The sequence below is a fragment of the Heteronotia binoei genome, chromosome 1, assembly GCF_032191835.1.
Source record: "Heteronotia binoei isolate CCM8104 ecotype False Entrance Well chromosome 1, APGP_CSIRO_Hbin_v1, whole genome shotgun sequence".
NCBI classification, from domain to species: Eukaryota; Metazoa; Chordata; class Lepidosauria; order Squamata; family Gekkonidae; genus Heteronotia; species Heteronotia binoei.
The window spans coordinates 14060740-14088338 of NC_083223.1; the positions used below are offsets into that span (position 1 = coordinate 14060740).

Below are 27599 nucleotides of genomic sequence, written 5' to 3' on the forward strand. Positions count from 1 at the left end.
TCGACTTTCCTCTCTTTTAATACCACGACCCAAAAGATCCTGTCTTTTTTCGGAAGTAATTTAAGTTTGTATTATACTTTGTGTACAAACTTCAATTTCTAATTTGTATTGTATACTTACCTTCCTGGTGCCATGGTGTAAGCAATTGTTGATACTGTTTTCATTGATTATCTTTATTATTATTATTATTATTATTAGTGTGTGTGTGTGTGTTGCTTTTCCTTGTTATCATTGAATCTATGAAAATTGATAAAGTATTGTTTTTAAAAAAAACAGACGGCCGTGCTCCAGTGGAATCACCATGGTGATTTCCTTGCAAGCAGCCAGCGACACTTCCTCTCCATCTCTGCCTCAGTATAGCTTAGCCCTTAGGGAGCCAACTAGCAGTGCCTGAGTTATGTATCAGCTGGGTGCTCGAATGTTGGCATAACTCAGGATTGCTCTACCCATGGGAGAAGAAGAAGAAGAGGAAGAGGCGATTGGGTTTATACCCCTTCCTTCACTACCCAACGGATTCTCAGAGTGGCTTACAATCTCATTTCCCTTCCCCTTCCCACAACACACACCCTGTGAGGTAGGTGGGGCTGAGAGAGCTCTCCGAGAAACGCTCTTGAGCAGAACGGCTCTGAGAGAACTTGTGGCTGACCCAAGGTCACATCAGCAGGTGCATGTGGAGGAGTAGGAAATCAAACCTGGTACGCACTTAGCCACTAGACCAAACTGGCTCTCAAACAATTCTGAAAGTCATGTTCGCATGTTGGGAGCTTCTTAGTAAGTAAAAGTTCAGTAGTTAACCTATACAACGGCAACACTACTTTTTGAACATAGTAGATAATTAACTAGCTTAGCCTTCCAGATAAAATTGTGCTGAACTTTCAGTCAGCAGTCAAGAGAGTTTAGACCTGTCCTGTCAACGTTCCATGAATTAGACACCACCCATTCAAACACAGGGTTTTAGATGAAGCATGCAGAAACTTGGGTGATATTTCTTATTAAATGCATGGACTGGGTGCTTGGTGAAAGCTTATACTGGGCCACATCTATATAAACAAATCTCTTTGGCTCATTTCAGGGGACAGAAACACCCCTTGATCAAATCCACTGCAAATTTCTCTGTAAGCTCTACAAGCAACTTTTTGTTACCAAGAAATGGATTGGATGGATCCAATTTTTGTGTTGTTCCTATTTGCCCTTACACTTGCATTCCTTTGGGAAAGGAGCCATTTCTGGAATAGCAGTAGCCGAAAGCTTCCACCTGGACCATACCCATTACCACTCATTGGAAACCTCCACCTATTGGATCTGAAGAGGCTTGACAGAACCATGTTCAAGGTAACTTACCTGTTCATTTTGTTCTAGATCCCTGTCTTGTACTGGTCTTGTAAGATAGATGGACTTTAAATTTCTGCATCCCAAATGCAAGCGTTAATTGGAAGAAGAATGTTACATAACTTGCTTATACATTAATAAAATATACTTTGTTATATTAGCACATGGGAAGTAATGCTGTAACTAGTCTGTTTAACTAAACCACTGCAGTGCCATGAACAAATTCATAGACTTTTACCAAATTAAACCAAACCAAACCTTCCTCAAACCCACGTTCTCCACAATTTTAGAAGATAACAATCTGATCTATTCCTGGAGAATCCAGTTGAAAAAAACTTCCTCTTTTATTTCTGTTCTAAGAGAACATATTGAAAATTGAGTTGAGGGACAGGACTCCATTAATAATAATGAAACACAGGACGTTGGAATCAAAGCTATGTTCAAGGTAGATCATGCACCAGGAAGTCAACTCAGAATCTCACTCAGGTCTCTTCAGTGAGGCTTACTGCGTTCTTAGGATTCCACAAATTGGAACTGAAATTAGATCTCCACAGAAACCCCAGCAGTCATACCTTGAGAGAAGAAAGGTAGTGGTGGAAAGTGCCCTCAAGTTGCAACCAATATTTCCATTTTGGTGTAGTGCTTAAGAGAGTGACTTTAATCTGGGGGAACCAGGTTTGATTCCTCATGCCTCCGCATGCAATTGCTGATGTCACTTTGGGTCAGACACAAATTCTCTCAGCTGCTTGAAGGGCACTTGGTGTAATTAGTAGACTGATCAAAGCCACCAAGTAATACACCGTCTTACAGTTTGCAAAAATATATTTCAAGGATTGTGTACAACACATAATAAGCAATACAATATTGATAGAGGCCAGCAGTGCTAAAGCCTTTTAAAGTAACAGAAACCCCAAGGGGTCCAAAAAACCCTGCCCCCAAATGAATAGATATAAGTCCAAACTTGGAAATAGTCCAACTGAAGTTCACAAGGTGGGTGCTCCTAAGGAACGTAGCTTCAATGCAGCCACTTTCTTAAAAAGACGCCTCTCTAGATTTTGATGACGTTTTAATTCCTTCTTCAATTTTAATGGCTCGGTTGTTGAGGAACCCTGTTCTACATTCTCTAATCACTGCATTAAGCTTCTCATATTCAGTGTGAGCACTGGGCTCTTTCATGAAAGAGAAAACCTTGGAGTTTCTGTTACTTTAAAAGGCCTTCGGCCCGCTGGCCTCTATCAATATTGTATTGTTTATTATGTGTTGTACACAATCCTTGTAATACCTTTTTGCAAACTGTAAGACGGTGTATTACTTGGTGGTTTTGATCAGTCTGCAAGTTCTCTCAGAGCTGATCTTGAAAGAGCAGTTCTCAAAAAGAGTTCTCTCACCCCCACCTACCTCACAGGGTGTCTTGTTGTGGGAAGGGAAAAGAGATTGCAAGCTGCCCTGAGACTCTGAGTGAAGTTCAAGGTATAAATCCAATCTCTTCTTCTTCTTCTTCTTCTTCTTCTTCTTCTTCTTCTTCTTCTTCTTCTTCTTCTTCTTCTTCTTCTTCTTCTTCTTCTTCTTCTTCTTCTTCTTCTTCTTCTTCCTTCTTCTTCTTCTTCTTCTTCCACCAAAAGCTATAGATGGGGGAAGTCACATGTTTGAAAGCTGCTTTACATCTTTTAAAAATGTCCCTACATATAGAAAACTTGCATCTCAGGGGGAAATGGTTCCTCTTAGGTTTAATATGTATAGAAGCAGGACTTCTTTTGTAGCAGGAACTCCTTTGCATATTAAACCGCACACCCCTGAGGTAGCCAATCCTCCAAGAGCTTACAGGGCTCTTCTTACTGGGCCCACCGTAAGCTCCAGGAGGCTTGGCTACTTCAAGGGGGTGTGGCCTAATATGCAAAGGAGTTCCTGCTATCCAAAAAACCATGCATAGAAGTGTGGTCTTGGTTCTCTGCATTCTGTGTTAACCATATCTACGGGAGTATTCCTTCCTTTGGGAAAGAACTTGTCTGGGCATATTGAACTGGACATTCCAATATTTTCCTTTCTTGTCCCATAACAAAACCTGAGAAAATTCTAGAGACTTGCAACCAGGAAGGCCAAGCTCCATACACATGCTCTGTCTTCCCCTGTGGCTTGATAAAAGGACAATGCCCATCCACATGCATCGTCCACTTGTTCTGCATTGCAACCAGCAAGGTTTGAAAAGGAGGGAATCAACCATTCAGCAGTCAGACAGGAGACTGGCAACACTAACATAAGAACATAAGAGAAGCCATGTTGGATCAGGCCAACGGCCCATCCAGTCCAGCACTCTGTGTCACACAGTGGCAAAAAAATTATATATACACACACACTGTGGCTAATAGCCACTGATGGACCTGTGCTCCATAGTTTTATCTAAACCCCTCTTGAAGGTGGCTATACTTGTGGCCACCACCACCTCCTGTGGCAGTGAATTCCACATGTTAATCACCCTTTGGGTGAAGAAGTACTTCCTTTTATCCATGTTAACCTGTCTGCTCAGCAATTTCATTGAATGCCCACGAGTTCTTGTATTGTGAGAAAGGGAGAAAAGTACTTCTTTCTCTACTTTCTCCATCCCATGCATTATCTTGTAAACCTCTATCATGTCACCCCGCAGTCGACGTTTCTCCAAGCTAAAGAGCCCCAAGCGTTTCAACCTTTCTTCATAGGGAAAGTGTTCCAGCCCTTTAATCATTCTAGTTGCCCTTTTCTGGACTTTCTCCAATGCTATAATATCCTTTTTGAGGTGCGGCGACCAGAACTGCACACAGTACTCCAAATGAGACCGCACCATCGATTTATACAGGGGCATTATGATACTGGCTGATTTGTTTTCAATTCCCTTCCTAATAATTCCCAGCATGGCGTTGGCCTTTTTTATTGCAATCGCACACTGTCTTGACATTTTCAGTGAGTTATCTACCACGACCCCAAGATCTCTCTCTTGGTCAGTCTCTGCCAGTTCACACCCCATCAACTTGCATTTGTAGCTGGGATTCTTGGCCCCAATGTGCATTACTTTGCACTTGGCCACATTGAACCGCATCTGCCACGTTGACGCCCACTCACCCAGCCTCAACAGATCCCTTTGGAGTTCCTCACAATCCTCTCTGGTTCTCACCACCCTGAACAATTTAGTGTCATCCGCAAACTTCGCCACTTCACTGCTCACTCCCAACTCTAAATCATTTATGAATAAGTTAAAGAGCAAGGAACCCAGTACCGAGCCCTGTGGCACCCCACTGCTTACCGTCCTCCACTGTGAAGACTGCCCATTTATACTCACTCTCTGCTTCCTATTACTCAGCCAGTTTTTGATCCACAAGAGGACCTGTCCTTTTACTCCATGACTCTCGAGCTTTCTAAGGAGCCTTTGATGAGGAACTTTATCAAAAGCTTTTTGGAAGTCAAGGTATACAACATCTATCGGGTCTCCTTTGTCCACATGTTTGTTCACCCCCTCAAAGAAATGTAACAGGTTAGTGAGGCAAGATCTTCCCTTGTAGAACCCATGCTGAGTCTTCCCCAATAACCCGTGTTCATCAATGTGCCTACTCATTCTGTCTTTGATAATGGTTTCTACCAACTTTCCCGGTATTGAAGTCAGACTGACTGGCCTGTAATTTCCTGGATCTCCTCTGGAACCCCTTTTAAAGATGGGGGTGACATTTGCTACCTTCCAGTCCTCAGGAACGGAGGCAGATTTCAATGAAAGATTACAGATTTTTGTCAAAAGATCCACAAGTTCATCTTTGAGTTCTTTCAGAACTCTCGGATGTATGCCATCCGGACCCGGTGACTTATTAGTTTTTAATTTGTTTATCAGTTGTAGGACCTCCTCTTTTGTCACCTCAATCTGACTCAGGTCTTTCAACACCCCTTCCAAAATTAGTGGTTCTGGGGCGGGCAAAAAGTTCTCGTCTTCCACAGTGAAGACGGAGGCAAAAAATTCATTCAGCTTCTCAGCCATTTCCCTATCCTCCTTCAGTAATCCTTTAACCCCATGGTCATCCAAGGGCCCCACTGCCTCCCTGGCTGGTTTCCTACTTCTAATATACTTGAAGAAATTTTTATTGTTGGTTTTTATGTTTTTTGCAATATGCTCCTCATAGTCCCTTTTTGCCTGCCTGATCACAGTCTTGCATTTGATTTGCCACAGCCTGTGTTCCCTTTTACTAATCTCACTTGGACTGGTTTTCCACCGCTTAAAGGAGTCCTTTTTACCTTTTACAGCTTCCATTACTTTGTTTGTTAACCACGCAGGCCTTTTCTTATGCCTGTTTGTGCCTTTCCTAACGTGGTATGTATTTTATCTGAGCTTCTAGGATTATAGTTTTAAATAGTGTCCAAGCTTCCCCAAGGGTTTTGACCGTATGTACCTTTCCTTTCAGTTTCCTCCTCACATGCCTCCTCATCTCAGTGTATCTACCACTTTTAAAGTTAAACGTGGTTGTGGCGGTCTTTTTGGACAACTCCCTATTTATACAAACGGTTAAATCAATAACATTGTGGTCACTGCTCCCAAGAGGCTCAATCACTTTTACATCTCTCACCAAGTCTTGGGCATTACTTAGGACCAAATCCAGGATCGCCCCACCCCTGGTAGGTTCTGAGACCATCTGCTCCTTAGCACAGTCATTGAGAGCATCTAGAAACTCAATCTCTTTCTCTCTACCAGAACACATATTGACCCAATCAATCCGCGGGTAGTTAAAATCACCTATTACGACACAGTTTTTACATTTAGCCGCTATCTTTAAGCCTTCCATCATATTATAATCGTCCTCTCTCTTTTGATTTGGTGGGCGATAACAAACTCCCATAGTTAAATTCCCTTTTGGGCCCTCTACTTCAACCCAAAGCATTTCTAAAAGTGAATCTAATTCTCTGACCTCAGTCTTACTGGACCGTATATCCTCTCTAACATACAGAGCCACCCCACCTCCAACCCTTCCCTCCCTATCCTTCCGATATAACTTATATCCAGGAATCACCGTGTCCCACTGATTCTCCTCATTCCACCAAGTTTCTGAAATAACCTTTATTAAAGAGACATATCTGGCACTTTTATTGTGTGTGTGAGAGAGTAAAGATATTTGATCAACATATTTTTTTTACCAAACGTGTCTAGTATCCTCGTTAACTCCATCTGGAAACCCTAGCTGAATGATTTTTTAAAAAAACTTTTATTTTTCTCAAAGGAAAGTTGGGATAGAAAGGGAAAGAGGGGTTAGGGGAGATAATTCATCAAAAAAAAAGTTCAGGTATCATAAATAGTTACATACAACAAGTGAAATCAGCTCTATTAATAAAATACATTTTTCAGATATAGCAGCAGATAATAAAGCATCATAATTACAATATTCAAAAATATTACCTCTGAAACAATAAACAAAATGTTTCAAAATGCTCGAAGGAAATCGAATAGAAATATGAAAGGTTACATCTCTAGCTTTAAGGCAAATATTAACACTAATTTTGAGCCTTCACTATAACCTACTGTGATGGTCTTAAAGCAGTCTATATGAGTGGGGGTTGAAAAACTCACTCTGATTGGCTGACTTGCTTCCATGGAGATGAATGTATCTGGTGGAAGGAGGCTGGGGGAAGGGAAAGATCTCCTCAGTTCAGTTGGAGATCGACTAGAGAAAGGAGCTAAGAACAGTCTGTCGGCTCAGTTCCTGAGACAGAACTGGAATTTAGAGTTTGTCTGAGAGTTTTAATTTGTGAGAAGGGGCAGAACCAAAGCTCTTCCTGAGGGAAAACTCTCAAAGTGGTGGCACACCGTGTTACTAAAGCAAAGGAAAGCTTTAAGGCTCTGCTGAGGAGTTCTGTCAGTGCTAAAGGACAGACCCCTGGTTCAAACAAAAAACACAAACACATTGGGAGAGACGCTAAAGTTCTTGTGGCTGTGAAGAAATCCCAGAAGTCAGACAGGGGTACTAGCTATGTGAGACTGAACACTGGGAATTGAGGTGCTAGTGATAGCACTCAAGGGTGTTAGTTCCTAGGTATTTCTCAAAGTCTGAAGTGTACCTGTGTGCTAGTAAAGAGTGTCTGTGTGGGGATATTTCTGTCACAAGTTCAGACAGTCCTCTGACTGTGTGGATTTTTTAGATATAAGAAGCCTGAACCAATTTATAATCTTTTTCTGATTAAGAGTGTTTTCCAGAGCTGAGGAAACACTGTTTGTTTATTTGTTTATTTTATATTACTTCAGCCTCCCAACATCTTTAGTGTTCTCTAGGGTACTTGGGTTTATAGTACAACTTCAGCCTGCCAACATCTCTAGTGTTCAGAGATCATTTTATTATTTGAACTTTTGCCTGCCAACTGATTTCAAATAACCATTCAATAGTTAATATTTTCCTCCCTTCCTTGCCTCCTATACATAATAAACCTATTATTTTTGGTTTGGAAATTTTAAATCCTAATGGTGCTTCATTTTCTGACAAAGTTTTATTCAGGTTCCCTGAGGTAAGGTAAAGGTAAAGGTAGTCCCCTGTGCAAACACCAGTCATTTCCGACTCTGGGGTGACGTTGCATCACAGGGTTTTCACGGCAGACTTTTTATGGGGTGGTTTGCCATCCACCCCGTTAAAAAGTCTGCCTTCAAACGTTGTGAAAGCAACGTCACCCCAGAGTCGAAACGACTGGTGCTTGCCCAGGAGACCTTTCCTTTCCCTGACATTGCCTTCCCCAGTTATCTACACTTTCCCCCCAGCAAGCTTGGTACTCATTTTACTGACCTCAGAAGGATGGAAGGCTGAGTCAACCTGAAGCCGGCTACCTGAACCCACCTTTCGCTGGGATCGAACTCAGGTCGTGAGCAGAGCTTAGGACTACAGTACTGCAGCTTTACCACTCTGCCCCACATACTATCCTAATCACTGAGCAGATGATCTATGTTTCTCATTTACCTTTGTTACATTTCAGTTCTCTAAACGGTACGGCCCTGTCTTCAGAATCCAAATGGGATTTGAGAAAACGGTAGTTCTGGCGGGCTACAAGACTGTGAAGGAGGCTTTGGTGAACCAGGCAGATGCCTTTGCGGGCAGGCCTGTGGTCCCAATGATTGAAGACTTTGAACATGGCAACGGTGAGGTTCTTCTTTCTGAATAGTAGCTAATCTTTCTTACATAGGTAGAACTTTGTATCTTGGTACCGAACATTACACTAGGAGATCTGCAGACTGGAGTTTCCTTATCTGTAGAGCTAGGCTAGCTTACACTGTTTTGATACAAGCAATTATATGTCCCCCCCCCCCCACCCAGTTTGGTGTAGTGGTTAAGTGTGCAGACTCTTATCTGGGAGAACCGGGTTTGATTCCCCACTCCTCCACTTGCACCTGCTGGCACGGCCTTGGGTCAGCCAGAGCTCTGGCAGAGGTTGTCCTTGAAAGGGCAGCTGCTGTGAGAGCCCTCTCCAGCCCCACCCACCTCACAGGGTGTCTGTTGTGGGGGAGGAAGGGAAAGGAGATTGTGAGCCGCTCTGAGACTCTTCGGAGTGGAGGGCGGGATATAAATCCAATATCTTCATCTACCTCACAGGGTGTCTGTTGTGGGGGAGGAAGGGAAAGGAGATTGTGAGCCGCTCTGAGACTCTTCGGAGTGGAGGGCGGGATATAAATCCAATATCTTCATCTACCTCACAGGGTGTCTGTTGTGGGGGAGGAAGGTAAAGGAGATTGTGAGCCGCTCTGAGACTCTTCGGAGTGGAGGGCGTGATATAAATCCAATATCTTCATCTACCTCACAGGGTGTCTGTTGTGGGGGAGGAAGGTAAAGGAGATTGTGAGCCGCTCTGAGACTCTTTGGAGTGGAGGGTGGGATATAAATCCGATATCTTCATCTACCTCACAGGGTGTCTGTTGTGGGGGAGGAAGGTAAAGGAGATTGTGAGCCGCTCTGAGACTCTTTGGAGTGGAGGGCGGGATATAAATCCAATATCTTCATCTACCTCACAGGGTGTCTGTTGTGGGGGAGGAAGGGAAAGGAGATTGTGAGCCGCTCTGAGACTCTTTGGAGTGGAGGGCGGGATATAAATCCAATATCTTCATCTACCTCACAGGGTGTCTGTTGTGGGGGAGGAAGGGAAAGGAGATTGTGAGCCGCTCTGAGACTCTTCGGAGTGGAGGGCGGGATATAAATCCAATATCCAATATCATCACCCACAACCCCAAGAGCAAAGAACAGCCCCAAGAGACTGAGATCATGGAAACAGCAGAAGGGAAAGGGTTCAAAAACAGAGGCACAAACAACAGTGGCGATGGATTCACATCTTCACCATACGAGGACTTCCTTCATGCACCTCTTTCACTTTCTCCATGGGATGAAACGTTTTGCATTTTTTTTTAATATCGTCAGCAGTGCTCTTACAATTCAAGGCCAACTGTGCAGGGTAGCCCGATCTCATCAGATCTTGGAAACCAAGCAAGGTTGGTCCTGGTTAGTACTTGGAAGAGAGACCACCAAGGCAGTCGAAGGTTGCTATGCAGAGGAAGGTGATGGCAAAACACCTTTGTTTGTCTCTTGCCTTCAGAACCCCATAAGGTTGCCATAAGATGGGTATGACTGAACAGCACTTTATACACACACACACAGTACACAGTCCCATCCAGCCAGTTTGGTGTAGTGCCAGTTTTGTGGAGAGCCAGTTTGGTGTAGTGGTTAAGTGTGCGGACTCTTATCTGGGAGAACTGGGCTTGTTTCCCCACTCCTCCACTTGCACCTGCTGGAATGGCCTTGGGACAGCCATAGCTCTGGCAGAGTTTGTCCTTGAAAGGGCAGCTGCTGTGAGAGCCCTCTCAGCCCCACCCACCTCACAGGTTGTCTGTTGTGGGGGAGGAAGATAAAGGAGATTGTGAGCCGCTCTGAGACTCTTCAGAGTGGAGGGCGGGATATAAATCCAATATCTTCTTCTTCATCATCATCCCTGAGTAATGACTAGGGAGGCTGGTGGCAGGGAGAGAGAAAAGGAAGGGGTAGACATATTGAAGTCCACGTTATGAGAAGTGGGACAGTCATGATGGATGAGTGCCCTATCCTTGGCGTGGAATAAAGGATGATTGAACAGCCAGCAAGAATAGAGTCAACGAGGTGAAGCTGCAGCCTCTCTCGGAAGGAGTTGGAATTCTGGGAAATCTTCCTCACAGCCCTAGTAGAGTGACCTAGAAATATGGCTGGTTATATGGATAGGGGCTGGCTCAGTTCTCGGGGACAAAGAGTGGGACCCAGTAAACATTTTCATGTATTTCTGTCCTGTTCTTGCTCTTTATTGCAAATGTTTTGTAATGGAACAGGGAACTTATCTCTGTCCTAACCCTCCCCCCTTCGCAATATCACTTCCAGGGGTCGCTTTGTAGAAAAACAGGTGGTGGAGCTCATCCAGGGATTGTTATGCAGCTGCACCTACTAAGGTGGGGAGGAGGAGGGGGAACCCTCAGAAAGGTTCAGGAGCTGCGCTTCTGTGAGCTCCCGCTGAATCCGAGGCCTGATTACTTCCGATTTGTAGGTGAATATTTTGGTTTCTCCAACAAGACTGATGGTTCATCTGTGGTCCACGAGCCAAACACTGAGGAATCTACTGCTGTTCTGCATATCAACCTAATATATATATATATATCTGCAGGCGTTGTTTTTTCTAATGGAGAGAACTGGAAAATGATGAGGCGGTTTACGTTAACCACGTTAAGGGACTACGGAATGGGCAAGAAGACCATAGAAGACAAAATTGTTGAGGAGTGCCATTCCCTAATACAGAAGTTTGAATCTTTTGAAGGTGCGTTTTGTGTAGTGGAACAAGAAACACCCGGTTCCGTTTGGCTGAAGGCCTTTTTATTAACTGTAACTGTAGGACAGGTAGCTTGGCTATTGGAATAAGGAATAACACTACTTACCTAAGCTGTTTCTAAAGCTCTTGGGCAGGGTTTTCCTGATGTGGTTCTGCAGATCCTTAGTAGACCCTGCATTCCTGCAGAACGCTAGAAGGGAGACCGAGACAAGATACAATGGCTGATTACAGTCCAGCACTTTGGGCCGACTCAGAGACGCCTCTGAAGTTGGCCCAAAAAATCCCTGCAGAAGGCAACATCTGCCGGCCATCCTCCTCCCATCCTAACCCCATCCTCCAGGCTCCTTTGACCAGCTCAAAAAGCTACCACTTCCAAAGTGGTAGCAAATATTTGAGCCGGCCGTCAGTTGTCTCCCCGCCGTCTAGACGGGGAAGGACGCAAGCGAGGTGACTTGGCGGTCTGGAGCTGTCAAGCCGCCCCAAACTGTTCCGGGTTTTTTTTTAAAGGAAACCAATCAGAGTGCTTGTATGCATGAGCGCTTGCCCCACAAGGGGGAAAGAAGGGAATCTGGCTTCTAGGGCACCTTTCCGTGTGGAGGCGCCCAGCTGCCTCATGGATGGGATGGGACCACGCCGCCAGGGACCGTCTGGAGGCTCAAGGATGGCTCTTTTTGAGCCGTCCCAATTCGGGAAGCCTCCAAGCCGCCCCAGAATGCCTGTCTGTTCTCAGCCAATGAGTCCCTCCTAGTCTCCTGGTTGCTCTGAGGCCTTATTGGGATAGCCTGTTAAAGAGGAAGCGAGTTGGCTTTGTATCTTTGCTTTACTTCATGTGGTCCGTACACACTGCAGAGCCTTCCGGATCAGCACCGAATGGATGATAAATGCTAACCAAGCTTAGGCAACCTAGTGAAGAAGGCTCAAGTAATATTGATGTTGATTCCATAACATCATGTTTTCATTGTAATATTTGTTCCATAGGAAAACCATTTGAGACAGCTACCATCATGAATGCTGCTGTAGGCAATATTATAGTAACCATATTACTCGGCAAGCGATTTGAATATGAAGATCAAACGTTTATAAGGTTACTGAACTTGATGAATGAAAACATCCGCCTCGGGGGACAGCCCTCAGTCGTGGTAAACTATTTAAAAGTTGGTTTTTAAATGGTTGAAATACCAGAAGAAACAATACAGGCAGGATTATGTACATGCTCATGCCTTTAAAGATTCACTGCACAAACTCAGGACTACATAAAAAAAAGAAAAAGGTAAAGGTAGTCCCCTGTGCAAGCACCAGTCGTTTCCAACTCTGGGGTGATGTTGCTTTCACAACGTTTTCACGGCAGACTTTTTATGGGGTGGTTTGCCGTTGCCTTCCCCGGTCATCTACACTTTCCCCCCAGCAAGCTGGGGACTCATTTTACCGACCTCGGAAGGATGGAAGGTTGAGGCAACCTTGAGCCGGCTACCTGAACCAGCTTCCGCTGGGATCGAACTCATGTCATGAGCAGAGGGCTCCGACTGCAGTACTGCAGCTTTACCACTCTGCACCACAGGGACTTCATAGCAGCTACAAAAATTCAGAGAGACTTGCAACGTATTTGAAATTTTTAGGAAAATATGTGGAACAGAAGTTTCAGACCTGTACCACTTCAAGCGCTGCCTGGGCCTCAGACAACCCTTGTTGCTTGCGACTGCTTGAAGTAATAGCGAGAAAAAGATTTTAAAAGATGTTGATGTCTCACACAGGGTGACGTCACTTGTGGTTAGGGTTGCCAATCCCCAGGTGGGGGCAGGGGATCCCCCAGTTTGGAGGCCCTCCCCCCCCCCGCTTCAGGGTCGTCAGAAAGCGGGGGGAGGGGAGGGAAATGTCTGCTGGGAACTCTGTTATTCCCTATGGAGATTTATTCCCATAGAAAATCATGGAGAACTGATCTGTGGGTATCTGGAGCTCTGGGGTGGCTGTTTTTTGCGATAGAGGCACCAAATTTTCAGTAAAGCATCTAGTGCCTCTCCCCAAAACACCCCCCCCCAAGTTTCAAAAAGATTGGACCAGGGGGTCCAATTCTATGAGCCCCAAAAGAAGGTGCCCCTATCCTTCGTTATTTCCTATGAAAGGAAGGAATTGAAAAGGTGTGCAGTCCCTTTAAATGTGAGGGCCAGAACTCCCTTTGGAGTCCAATGATGCTTGTCACAGCCTTGATCTTGGCTCCACCCCTAATGTCTCCTGGCTCCACCCCCCAAAGTCTCCTGGCTCCACCCCCCCCCAAAGTCTCCTGGCTCCACCCCCAAAGTCCCCAGATATTTCTTGAATTGGACTTGGCAACCCTACTTGTGGTTTCTCCTGGAAGTGATGTCACAGCTAATGCAGTGCCAGCAACCCACCCCCCGTGTCACAGTTCCTAATCTCTTGCTGCTGTAGTCATTTCATTGAAAAAGATGCCAGAGCTCATTCGCACAACTCATCTGCATACACCGCACACCCCTGACATCACCGGAAGGTGGACTAAATTATATCAGCTCAGAAGCTACCGTAAAATGCGTCTTGAATTATAATTGTCATCATAAAACCTTACTCCCATCATACTTTGCAAATTACTTTCTCCACCCGTCTGCTTTATATGTTTTAGTTATTTTTCCCATTTTTTGTAAAATGGGGGGGGGGATATTAGAAAGTTTGTCAAATCTTAGAATTCAGCAAAATTCTCACACGGGGTTTGAAAAATGGAGCCCGGAAGCAAGTATTTGGGGGGAGGAGTTTATGAAAGAAAGAGCTCCTGCCCAAAATGAGGCCTGGTTTTATAGCCTATCACCCTAACCACTGCAATGTTTGGAAAACACCAAGAGAGTTCAGGCGGTACAGCGCCAGGGGTGGAATTCTAGCAGGAGCTATTAGGCCACACACCCCTGATGTAGCCTATCCTCCAAGAGTTTACAGTAAGCCCTGTACTAAGAGCCTTGTAAACTCTTGGAGGATGGGCTACATCAGGGGTGTGTGGCCTAATATGCAAAGAAGCTCCTGCTAGAATTCCACCCCATACAGCACCATGGGAGATTTTTAAAACACCTTTGAGATTTCTGCCTCAGCTTTCGAATTTGGGAATGTCTCAATTCTTTCCTTTCTCGTATTTTATTCTTTTAGCTGTACAACATGTTCCCTGCTCTGGGTTTTCTTTCTGGTGGTCGCAAGACTATGCTTAAGAACAGGGACGAACTGTACGACTTCATACAGGCCACCTTCATCGAACACCTCAAAGAACTGGATGTGAACGACCAGAGGAGCTTCATTGATGCTTTTCTAATCCAACAGCAAGAGGTGAACATGCCAATAACAGCAAGTGAACTTCCCTCACCCACTAATTTAAATTGAGGTGAATAGATAAGCCACAAAAGAACAAAAGTTAGAGTCCAGTGGCACCTTTAAAACCAACAACATTTTATTCACCGTAGGACTTTTGTGCGCACACATTCTTTCTCAGATAATATTCTGTTATCTGAGGAAGTATGAGTGCATGCTAAAGCTCATGCCTTGAATAAAACCTTGCTTGTCTTAAAGGAGCCACTGGGCTTTAACTTTGTTCCATTGATTTAAAACAGCGGTGTCAAACATGTCGCCCAGGGGCCAGATTTGGCCCCCAGAGGGGTTCCTATCTGGCCCGCAAGCAAGTCTGCTTCCTTCTCCCTCTCTCTCTTTGCTTCCTTCTACCACAGCTTGCTTTGCCAGACTTGTTCCATCAAACAGGAGCTACAGAGTAAAGCTTCTATTTTCTTCACTGGCTGAAGCTCCTCCCTTGGGGAGGAGGGGGAGCTTGCTTTGCCAGACTCTCTCAATGGCACAGCAGAGCTACTGAGCCAAGCCTTTCTTCCTTCTGTTGGCTGATGATCCACCCCATTCTCCTCCCCTGGGGAGGGAGGGAAAGAAACAGAGCTTCCTTCCTCAGTTCCCTCAAACATGAGAGACACAAAATCTTTACTTGTGTTTGTGTGCTTTATAGAATTTATATCTATGCCACCTGGCATTACACTTTATGACATGCATGGCCCAGCCCAACAAGGTGTCATTTATGTCATATCTGGCCCTCATGAGTTCAACGCCCCTGATTTAAAGTCTTCTTAATATTTGAATGCCAGGCCTGCTGGCAAAGAATCCAGCTTGGAGGAAGGTAGAAGCAGAAGAAGATTTATACCCCGCCCTTTTCTCTGAATCAGAGACTCAGAGTGGCTTACAAGCACCTATATCTTCTCCTCCCACAACAGACTCCCTGTGAAGTGGGCGGGGCTGAGAAGGTTCTCACAGCAGCTGCCCTTTCAAGGACAACTCTGCCAGAGTTACGGCTGACCCAAGGCCATTCCAGTAGGTTCAAGTGGAGGAGTGGGGAATCAAACCCGGTTCTTCCAGATAAGAGTCTGCACACTTAACCACTACACCAAGCTGGCTCTCACTACACCAAACTGGAGCAGCCCTTCAGACTAGCTGGGATTTCCACAAGGAAACCACAATTTAAATATGAAGCACAAACATTATTCTGCTTCTCTCAATTCCTCACATGCTTTTCTCCTTATGTCTCTGCAACAGGAAAGGTGTCACTAACTTTAAAAAAAAAACTTGAAAAGCTGAGAATTCAGAGAGATTGAGAGTTTAGGATGGGCTGCCCAACAAAGTCTGCCGAGAAATCGATCCTGTGAGGAAAGTTCTCCCCACAGGCTCGGCTGGGCAGCCCAGTTTAGACCATATTGAGCAACAGAGCTCGCCTAGGAGCTAATTCATCCCTCAGAGACCAGGTTTCACTCCTTACAGTTGTGTCCATGTTCCTATGGGTGCAGATCTTTTACTGTTTCCTTATCAGTCTGTCAGCCCTGGCCCTGTAAGGACTCTGCTCCAGAAATTAACCCTGATTGTTGCTGAGTAATCAGGCCAGTCATTCATTTCTCTCTCTAGAGCTGTCAAAGTGCTCCTCCTTCTAAGCCAGGAGGGCTGAATCACGCCCCCGGAGGGCTCCTATCAGGCCTGTGAGCAACTCACTGCCATCTTCCTCCTTCTCCCTCTCTCTTGTTTCTGCATCACAGCTTGCTTTGCCAGGCTTACTCAATTGCACAGGAGCTACTGAGAGAAGTCTCCATTGTCTCCATTGTCTGAGGCCCTTCCCTTGGGGAGGGGGGAGGGAGGGAGAGCTTGCTTTGCCTGGCTCTCTCAATTGCACAGCAGAGCCACTGAGCCAAGCCTCTCCTCCTTCTGTTGGCTGAAACTCCCCCCCCCCGGTCCCCTGGGAGAGGAAGGAGAGAACCAGAGCTTCCTTTGCCCATTTCCCAGTATCACATGGGAGAGATACAATGAAAGCAGCTTTAAGACTAAGTGCTAATGTTTTAAGCATGTTTTATTTTAAGCTCGGGCAAAGGAAAGAGGCGGCTTGGCCTCGCTTCTAGGCTGCCTCCCCTGCAAAGGAAGGCAGCATGAGAGTGAGGCAGAGGTGCAGAGCTGCCTCTTTTGCCTGCCTGGGATCGGGTGGACGAAAGAGACGGTGCCACAGTGACCCCCTCCCCACTATTTAAATACTCCCACCAATCAGCTGATCGGTGGGGGTCTTTAACTGAGAGGGGGGAGGCAGATCAGCTGCTTCTCAGCCTAGCAAGGAGGTGGCAGAAGCAGCCTCACCTCCCCCCCTAAGACCTTCCATGGGGGGCAAGGACTGGGGGGCATGGGGGTAGCAGTCTGGGGCAGCTAAAACCCCAGTGCTGCCCCTGGTTCTAAAGATGTCCCATTACCTCAGGCTTCCTGCATGCAGATAGTCAGACAGCATGGTCAAGATGACTGCTGGTCTGAAAACCAGAGCTCAGCAGTCTGTTCTCCTCCAAGGACCAACTCCCTTTGAGAGCCAGTTTGGTGTAGAGGCTAAACATGTGGACTCTTATCTGGGAGAACTGGGTTTGACTCCCCACTCCTCCACTTGCAGCTGCTGGAATGACCTTGGGTCAGCCATAGCTCTCGTAGAGCTGTCCTTGAAAGCGCAGCTTCTGGGAGAGCCCTCTCAGCCCCACCTACCTCACAGGGTGTCTGTTGTGGGGGAGGAAGATAAAGGAGATTGTGAGCCGCTCTGGAGCTCTGAGAATCAGAGTATAGGGTGGGATATAAATCCAATATATTTTCCTTGGATCAAGCACTTTTATTAAACCTGTGTCTCCACCCATTTTACATTACTCTCTCAGCCACTTTTGACCTGGTCTGTCCAGGTCACACAGGTGGACCCTAAGACTCCCAGGTGCATCCCGGGGGCCCTCCTGAAAGGCATTCTGGGAAATCTCTTGGAAATTTCAGGTTGTTATACAGCTTAAGGCATTGAGCCATAGAGTTTGAATTGGAGAAAGGAAAGGAATGCTTTATTTCATTTTATCTCCTAGGAAAAGAACAAGAATCAGAGCAACAGATTTTTCCATAATGAAAACCTAAAAGCTCTTGTGGAGAACTTATTTGGGGCTGGCATGGAGACCACTTCGACTACCTTGCGTTGGGGCCTGTTGCTGATGATGAAGTACCCTGAAATTCAGAGTAGGTCCTTTTCATTGATTGGTTTCCATTATTCTGTGGGTTCTAGGAAAAAAGCACAAAGGGATAAAGTGCAAAGAAAAAAAAGCTCAAAGAAAAAATTCCATGGACTAAATGCTCACAGGAAAAAAGCCCCCATGGAAACATGCCCTCATGGGAAAATTTCCATACTGAAAGAAGCCCACATGGAAAGAAGCCCACGTGGAACAGGGTTTCCAAGTCCAATTCAAGAAATATCTGGTCATTTTGGGGGTGGAGCCAGGAGACACTGGGGGTGGAACCAGGAGCAAGGTTGTGACAAGAACAATGGAACTCCAAAGAGAGTTCTGGCCATCACATCTAAAGGGACCACACTCCTTTTAAATGCCTTCCCTCCATAGGAAATAATGAAGGATAGGGGTACCTTCTTTTGGGGCTCATAGAATTGGACCCCCTGGTCCAATCTTTTTGAAACTTGGGGGGTATTTTGGGGAGAGGCACCAGATGCTATACTGAAAATTTGCTTCCTCTACCCCAAAAAACAGGCCCCCCCCAGAGCCCCAGATACCCACAGATTAATTCTCTATTATACCATTTTTTAATTAATTCCAACTATGTTTATTGATTTCTTCCTTCCAAATACTTGCCAGAATCAGTTCTGCTTAGCTTCTTAGATCTATGAGGCCTTAACTACTTCTGCTATTTTAGAACGAGAAGCTATCACAGAGCAGGCAATAATTTGCCTAACCCAAAAACCATACCTTTTGACATTCCTGAACAGAATAGGCAACTGAGACTTCACAATTCCGGCGTGGAAAAATCCAGACAGAATTCTGGTTTTAGGTGATGGTGATCTCATGCTTGAATTAAACAAAGATACCATCTATGGAGACGGCACCTTTGATAAAGTGCCAGATACGTTTTACCAACTGTACACATGGCATTCCAAGGTGGGTAACTCATATCCACCACGTATTTAAATTTTACTTCAGAAAAAAAAAAGAACATGAACACCTATAATAGAACGCTTGAAATAATGAAGCTATTGATTCCAGATCTGTCCCCTCAAAAGGTTTTAGTGTATTTTGAGAAGGCTTGTATGAATTCAGTGAGGATTGCCTTTCCACATGCTGAGGTGTTATTTTCACTTCTGTCAGAGTCTCATGAGGAAAATCAACAGCGTTGGCTTGAAGACTGAATATGAAACTAATATGAACATAAAAATTACACTGAAATCTCTTACTACATTAGCCTTTGTCCCAATCAATGATGTGAGAACTGTTTTTGGTGAGCTTGCTGCCGCATTTCCAGATGAAGACAGCTACAATGCAGTGCTCACGTACTTCTTTTCGACATATATTGAGGATGCAGCAGGTAGAGATCCTCAGTTCCCTATAAGGATATGGAATCATCATGATGCAACCCTGGAACGGTCACCAAAGACTATAAACTGTTGTGAGGGGTTTCACAATGCTCTTAATTCCTTGTTCCATTTCAGCCGTCCCAGTATGTGGTCTCTATTCAATGGGCTGTAGAGGGACCTGGGTTGTCATAAACTAACATTGGCTAATGCCCAGGCAGGTCGCCGAAATGTGAAAAAGAGGAAATATGAGGCACTACGTGACATGGGGGTTGTGATTTCACCCCCTTCCTCCTTTTCACAGATGACCTCCACCTGAGGGACTGTTCATTGTGCATTTCTGTGACCACAAAAACAAACATTTGATGGGCAAAAGTGATGGTAAAGGAAGTGCTTCGTAGGACATACACCAGAGTGTCTCCGTTTGCTGTAGGCAATGGACTAATGCAGGCTAAACAAAGGGATACTTATTGTGATTGTGAAGCAAAACCTTGCCCTCCGGGAAGCAACAACTCTGTATTTCTTGCCGGATTCCCAGGGAGAAACCAATGCTCCCTGACATCTTCTGCTTAATGTCCTCCTTCCCCAAATTCCAAACTTCCAGAAGAGGGCAACAAAGATCGCGAGGGGTCTGGAGACCAAGTTCTATGAAGAAAGGTTGAAGGAGCTGGGGATGTTTAGCCTGGAGAGGAGACGGCTGAGAGTTGATATGATCACCATCTTCAAGTACTTGAAGGGCTGCCCTCTAGAGGATGGGGTGGAATTGTTTTCTGTGGCCCCGGAAAGTAGGACCAGAACCAGCAGGTTGAAATTAAATCAAAAGAGTTTCCAGCTCAACATTAAGAAGAACTTCCTGACCGTTAGAGCGATTCCTCAGTGGAACAGGCTTCCTCGGGAGGTGGTGGGCTCTCCTTCCTTGGAGGTTTTTAAACAGAGGCTAGATGGCCATCTGACAGCAATGAGGATCCTGTGAATTTAGGGGGAGGTGTTTGTGAGTTTCCTGCATTGTGCAGGGGGTTGGACTAGATGACCCTCGAGGTCTCTTCCAACTCTATGATTCTATTACTCTAAGTGGGCTCCACCCCTCTTTCTTTCCCCCTCTCAAGGTCTATTGGATATCACAGCCCAAGGCTGAACAGGGAGGCCTCCTTCATTGCTGTAACTTGGGGGCCCTTTTTCAAGAGCAGAATGCAAGATCCATTCATACTAATTAAGATGGCCCCGTCATTCAAATTTGAAACAGAAATTTTATTCATTGGATGAAAATGTTCTGTCCTCTCAGAGAAAGTGCAAGAAGAAATAACAGAAGTGATCGGATCAGCTCAGCCGCGGATAGAGCACCGAGCAAAAATGCCCTACACAGATGCGGTGATCCACGAAGTTCAGAGGTTTGGTAATATTCTCCCCGCTGGAGTGCCGCATGCCACCAATGCAGACGTCACTCTTGGAGACTACTTCATCCCAAAGGTGATCGTTCTTAGCTTTACATTCATTGCTCAGCTGAATAGGGCACATTTGTGAATTTGCTGCAACATGGAATAAGAGAGCCAATTAATGACAGCCAGTTTGGTGTAGTGGTTAAGTGTGCGGACTCTTATCTGGGAGAACCGGGTTTGATTCCCCACTCCTCCACTTGCAGCTGCTGGAATGGCTTTGGGTCAGCCATAGCTCTTGGTAGAGGTTGTCTTTGAAAGGGCAGCTGCTGTGAAAGCTCTCCTCACCCCATCCACCTCACAGGGTGCCTGTTGTGGGGGAGGAAGATAAAGGAGATTGTGAGCCGCTCTGAGATTTGGAGTGGAGGGAGGGATATAAATCCAGTATTTTCATCTTCTTCTTTTATGTCCCATAGATTTGTTTTGTGGAGAAAAATGGGAATGTGTTTGACTGCATGGATTAAGACAAAAATTTCAAACTCTGAAAACACTGTCCATCCAAGTAATTTTTTTAATCGCTTTCATTGCATTTGAATTCTCACATAACTCTGTTTGTAAAATGGCATTTTCTTTATCTGAAGGATAGCTTATGTACTTGATGCAGGGCTCTTTTTCTAGCAGGAGCTCCTTTGCATATTAGGCCACGCCCCCCTGATGTAGCCAATCCTCCTGGAGCTGTAGGCCCTTTACTAAGAGCCCTCTAAGCTCTTTGGAGGATTGGCTACATCAGGGGGGCATGGCCTAATATGCAGAGGAGCTTCTGCTAGAAAAAGTGCCCTAACTTGATGGGCCATCTTCATTTTCTTCAATAACTCTTTGCTTTGTCTTTTCAGGGAACACAAATCATTGCATTACTGTACTCTGTGCTGTACGATGAATCTGAGTGGGAGAAACCCTTTAAATTCTACCCTGAGCACTTCCTTGATGCTGAAGGAAAGTTTGTCAAGAGAGATGCCTTTCTACCTTTCTCTGCAGGTAACTCCTTTTAATTAATCACTGTGAGTTTAATTAGCAGATCATGTTCCCAAACCTATTGACTTGGAAGAACATCATCCCAGCTGCCCATTTCTCAATTATTCATTCAAGATTAGTGTTCTTCCTCAGTACCCTTAATTGTGGTGTCCCCATGTACTTCAGTAAACTTCATGTTTACTTTCTTGTGTTTTATGGTAAATTCTTTTGGCCATCATTCTATGGGGGAAATGGTACAAAAGTATGATAAAGAAGCTCAATAAGCAGGGCTTCCCTGTCTCATGTTTATTCTCACAGGTCGGCGAGTGTGCGCTGGAGAGACCCTTGCCAAAATGGAGCTCTTCCTTTTCTTCGTGAGTCTTCTGCAGAGATTCACTTTCCAACCAGCCCCTGGGACGTCTAAAGAAGACCTGGACCTGACTCCTGTAGTTGGGTTCACAGCACTTCCAACGGCCTTCAGAATCTGTGCTTTGCCGCGTTCTTAACATCCCACCATGCTTAGTTCTTTCTGAACACCATCCTCCTCTTCTGCATCTTTTTTCTTAATAAGGACATTTCAGATTCAACAAAAACAGACTATGGTTGGTCACAAACATTTGTGTTTCAAATCCTTCTCTTTGGAACCCCTACAGATAGAGACATAATTTAGTTCAAAATTTGGACTTCACTTCTTGAATTATTTGCTCAACAGTAACATTATTTCTGTGTCTGATTTCTTGCATCGACACATTACAGATGTCTTTGAATCTCCAGAACAACTCAAATGAGCTAACAATGATCATATACGTCAAACTGAGATTCTTCCAATGGTATTTTTATTTGTAATTTATTTGTAATTTGTACCAGTTATGTAGACAAAATAAATAACATTGGTGTTGCATTTTGCACATGAAACCTACTTCGCAAACATATAAGGCCACGTATTTTTCTTCATATTCTGCTCATTCTCAGATTTGTTTGAACAGTTACACTGCCCCTGATGTAGCCAGCCCTCCTGGAGCTTACAGGGCTCTTCTTACAAGGCCTACTATAAGTTATTGGAGGATTGGCTACATCAGGGGTGTGTGGCCTAACATGTAAAGGAGCACCTGCTTCAGAGTGAGCCCTGATTAAGCTCATAGTAAACATTTTGGATTCCATATGATTCCCCATTGTGTAGACTTGTTTCTACTTATTAACTATTGTGAGGTTCTTTTTGAAAAATGTATAAAACAAAGACCAATGGTTACTGAATGAGAAAGCAAGCCCAAATGATTTCTTGGTGAGGCAATTTTTTGTGATTGAGAAAGAGAGGCAGAATATTAACAGTCCAGTGGGGGTGTTTCTGCAGCCAGAAGGGTTTGCTCTCAGAGAGCTCCAGAAAAAAAAACAACTGTGTACAAAACACACAATAATATATATATATATATATATATATATATATATATATATATATATATATATATATATATATATATATATATATATATATATGTGTGTGTGTGTGTGTGTGTGTGTGTGTGTAAGGTCTCTCTTGTTTGTCTCTGTTTGTTTCCAATGATACCAAATACACAATAAACAAAAAATATCTCACAGAAGGGAAGGAACCACAAAACTTCAAATGTCCAGAGGATATATAGTCCTTCACATCTCTTTTTCAATTCCGTGCGGTATCCAAATTCCATATAAATCCAGGCTCCAAAAGTGATGTCCCCTTTACGTGCCAGTCAACTTGGATCACATTTCGCATTGAATGCTTCATCAAAGAGCCAATCTGCTCAATTTGACTTTTTGACATCAACTAAGACCACTTAATCAAATTTCCATTAGGCACAAATTTGATTGACATCAAAGTTGACATCAAAAAGTAAAATGGAGCAGATTGGCTCATGGCAAACAAACAAAGACAAACTAGAAGAGACCGTATATATATCTGAGAATTAGCAGAATACGAAGAAAAATACGTGGCCTTATATGTTTGTGAAGCAGGTTTCATGTGTAAAATGCAACACCAATAATATATATTATTGCGTGTTTTGTACAGTTTTTTTTCCGCTCTATACTGTGTTGCCACTGTTGTGAGGTGTGACTCAGAAAGCTCCAGGCCGTCTGACATTTGTTTCAAAATATTTCTTATTAATCCACAGCACAACCCTAAGGGGGGGGGACTGCTCTGGAAGCGAACTATGTTGGCAGAAGTCCAAGTTATGCCATTGGAAGCAGTGATACCTCTAAGCTGAGTTAGCGTGAGTTAGCCTCCAGCTCACACATGTCAGTTCAAGAAAAATGACCCCAGAGCATGCTAGTGTATGCAGCAGCTCACAACTTGAATGCCAGTAGCTCATCAAGTAGAATTTTTGCTCACAAGACTCTACAGCTTAGAAGGAACATCGATTGTAAGTCCAGTTACTTTGGAAGAAATGGCACTTACGTTGGCGGAGGGGCACTGCAGAGCCTCACTGCTCACAGCCACTGGCAGAGGGGCATGGGGGCTGGCCACCAATGCAACTGAGGTGTAGACATCCACATTGACATAGGTGGGGCCAATGTTGGGGGCGTGGCCAGAGTTTGTTGGCTCTGGGAACACCTCCAGCTAGATTCATAAAGTTATAAGGGAAAACATGATATACACCATAGGCTTCCATTGACCGCAAATATGTCTTCCCCTGCTGCTGAATCCCTGCCAAGTAGCCTCAAAACTCCTCAGGAGCTGACTGCAGCTCAGCTAATCTCCTGCCTTCCTGGTGTAGCCAAGCCCCCTCCACAGAACCTTGGGCCACATGTATTCCCTCAGCCTACCCAACCTCATGGGAATGTTGTGCTTGCAGAATGGTGAAGAGGGAACTGATGCAACCCTTGGGGGATTAGCTAATGGAATGGGTGCGTGGATGAGGCTCTGAACTCTGTCTGCTTCAGGACGGAGTTCCTCTGGCACGGAGGCAGAGGCATCTGCACACATAGAAAGGGGCAGCACTCAGTCACAAGGGGTCCCAGACTCAATGTTGGGGGGCAGGATTGAGTCACAGTGGTTCCCAGAGTCAGCGTTGCAGGGACGGCAATGAGTCACAGAGGTTCCTAGAGTAATTGTTGAGGGGAAAGCAATGAGTCACAGGGGTTCCTGGAGTCACTGTTGGGGGGGGGTGGCAATGAGTCACAGGGATTCCTGGAGTCAGTGTTGGGGGGATGGCAATGAGTCACAGGGGTTCCCGGAGTCACTGTTGGGGGGATGGCAATGAGTCACAGGGATTCCCGGAGTCAGTGTTGGGGGGATGGCAATGAGTCACAGGGGTTCCCGGAGTCAGTGTTGGGGGGACGGCAATGCGTCACAGGGGTTCCCGGAGTCACTGTTGGGGGGATGGCAATGAGTCACAGGGATTCCCGGAGTCAGTGTTGGGGGGATGGCAATGAGTCACAGGGGTTCCCAGAGTCACTGTTGGGGGGACGGCAATGAGTCACAGGGGTTCCCGGAGTCAGTGTTGGGGGGATGGCAATAAGTCACAGGGGTTCCCGGAGTCAGTGTTGGGGGGATGGCAATGAGTCACAGGGGTTCCCGGAGTCACTGTTGTGGGGACGGCAATGAGTCACAGGGGTTCCCGGAGTCAGTGTTGGGGGGATGGCAATGAGTCACAGGGGTTCCCGGAGTCAGTGTTGGGGGGACGGCAATGCGTCACAGGGGTTCCCGGAGTCACTGTTGGGGGGATGGCAATGAGTCACAGGGATTCCCGGAGTCAGTGTTGGGGGGATGGCAATGAGTCACAGGGGTTCCCGGTGTCACTGTTGGGGGGACGGCAATGAGTCACAGGGGTTCCCGGAGTCACTGTTGGGAAGACGGCAATGAGTCATAGGGGTTCCCGGAGTCAGTGTTGGGGGGATGGCAATGAGTCCCAGGGGTATAGATCCCAAATTAACCTCAGGCAAACTATCTTTTGGGCTTCCATCAATAAAATCTGCTAAGGGAGAGAAACGATTAAATACTGGTATTGGAGTAGTCTCCTGAGATAGAGTATTAGAAGTCAGGAAGTAATCATCGATCTTCAGTTGTTTAGAGATGGGAGACGGGGACTCTTCTGTTTCTCTTACACGTTTGTTTGGCTTCATTGGCTCGACAAACAGAGAGTCTCTTGGAGTTAACACAATAAAACTAGAACTGGCTCAAAGAATGTGAAACAGCAGTTTTGTTTTTTTTTAAAGGACACTTCATATCATAGTTTTACTAAAGGTAGACTCCTTTTTCTTTCCTTAACACAGCTTACAAGTTAGCTCATTAAGAGTCCCTGGTCAACTGCTTGCCAGCTTTAAGGAACTCCCTTACTTCCTCCAAACAGTACAGGGAGTTAGCTCAGGCAAGCTAATTGCCGTGATAGAAGATAATAAGTTGCCCGGCAACACAGCTGTGAGGTATACTAAAAGGGTTCTCCAGTCCAAAGTTCTTAGACGTTGCTCAGGTGTCCAACAATCTTGAGTCTTCAGCCTTCCAAATGTAATTTTCCAAAAATAGCAGATAATCAGTCTCTCCCTGAGTATGAAGCTTCAGCACACCAGGCAAGTCAACCCAACCCGCCGACGATTCTGTTCCACCAATTAGTAAAGTAGAAGAAGCCAACTCGTTCCATTCCCCCAAGAGCTTCTCAAAATAGAGAGGGAAAAAAAAATAACAAAAATCAAAAGCCAGAGAGGAACGGGAAGAATTATCTTAAAAATGTCTTTAAAATATCTTAAAATACTCAGCCTCCACGAGCTACAGCTGCGGCCAGCCACCTCCCAACCGGAAGTCAACATGGAGATCCGTGAATACGGCCTTATTTTTGTATTGGGCCAAAAAGATTCATAAAGACAAGGAACAGTCCTGCTGTTTCATTTAACTGTTTGTATGTAGTTGCGTTGTCGGTCTTGATGAACAGTACAGTACCTTACCTGCTTACTGGTTTTTTTTTTAATTCCTATTGTCTTTAAACTTGTTTTATATGCCATTAAAGGCTGAAATTTGAAATTTGAGTCACAGGGGTTCCCGGAGTCAGTATTGGGAGGATGGCAATGAGTCACAGGGGTTCCCGGAGTCACTGTTGGGGGGATGGCAATCAGTCACAGGGGTTCCCGGAGTCACTGTTGGGGGGATGGCAATGAGTCACAGGGGTTCCCGGAGTCACTGTTGGCGGGATGGCAATGAGTCACAGGGGTTCCCGGAGTCAGTATTGGGAGGATGGCAATGAGTCACAGGGGTTCCCGGAGTCACTGTTGGGGGGATGTCAATGAGTCACAGGGATTCCCAGAGTCAATGTTGGGGGGATGGCAATGAGTCACAGGGGTTCCCGGAGTCACTGTTGGGGGGATGGCAATGAGTCACAGGGGTTCCCGGAGTCACTGTTGGGGGGGTGGCAATGAGTCACAGGGATTCCCGGAGTCACTGTTGGCGGGATGGCAATGAGTCACAGGGATTCCTGGAGTCACTGTTGGGGGGACGGCAATGAGTCACAGGGATTCCTAGAGTTAGTGTTGGGGGGACGACAATGAGTCACAGGGGTTCCCGGAGTCACTGTTGGGGGGATGGCAATGAGTCACAGGGATTCCCAGAGTCAATGTTGGGGGGGTGGCAATGAGTCACAGGGGTTCCCGGAGTCACTGTTGGGGGGATGGCAATGAGTCACAGGGGTTCCCGGAGTCAGTGTTGGGGGGATGGCAATGAGTCACAGGGGTTCCCGGAGTCACTGTTGGGGGGATGGCAATGAGTCACAGGGATTCCCGGAGTCAGTGTTGGGGGGATGACAATGAGTCACAGGGGTTCCCGGAGTCAGTGTTGGGGGGATGGCAATGAGTCACAGGGGTTCCCAGAGTCAGTATTGGGGGGATGGCAATGAGTCACAGGGGTTCCCGGAGTCACTGTTGGGGGGATGGCAATGAGTCACAAGGATTCCCAGAGTCAATGTTGGAGGGATGGCAATGAGTCACAGGGGTTTCCGGAGTCACTGTTGGGGGGATGGAAATGAGTCACAGGGGTTCCCGGAGTTAGTGTTGGGGGGACGACAATGAGTCACAGGGGTTCCCGGAGTCACTGTTGGGGGGACGGCAATGAGTCACAGGGGTTCCCAGAGTCAGTGTTGGGGGGATGTCAATGAGTCACAGGGGTTCCCGGAGTCACTGTTGGCGGGATGGCAATGAGTCACAGGGATTCCCGGAGTCAGTGTTGGGGG

General features: G+C 45.6%; 1 protein-coding gene across 1 annotated transcript; it reads left to right on the top strand.

The window, feature by feature from the left end:
• The first annotated feature begins 884 nt into the window (after positions 1-884).
• Positions 885-22316, top strand: LOC132566157 (cytochrome P450 2K6-like). Its single transcript, XM_060230914.1, has 9 exons — positions 885-1332; positions 8290-8452; positions 10984-11133; positions 12124-12284; positions 14290-14463; positions 17544-17691; positions 20310-20494; positions 21294-21435; positions 21730-22316. Exons 1-9 carry the CDS (start codon positions 1150-1152, stop codon positions 21915-21917), a joined length of 1494 nt encoding a protein of 497 aa, XP_060086897.1. The 5' UTR covers positions 885-1149; the 3' UTR covers positions 21918-22316.
• Positions 22317-27599: the final 5283 nt, after the last annotated feature.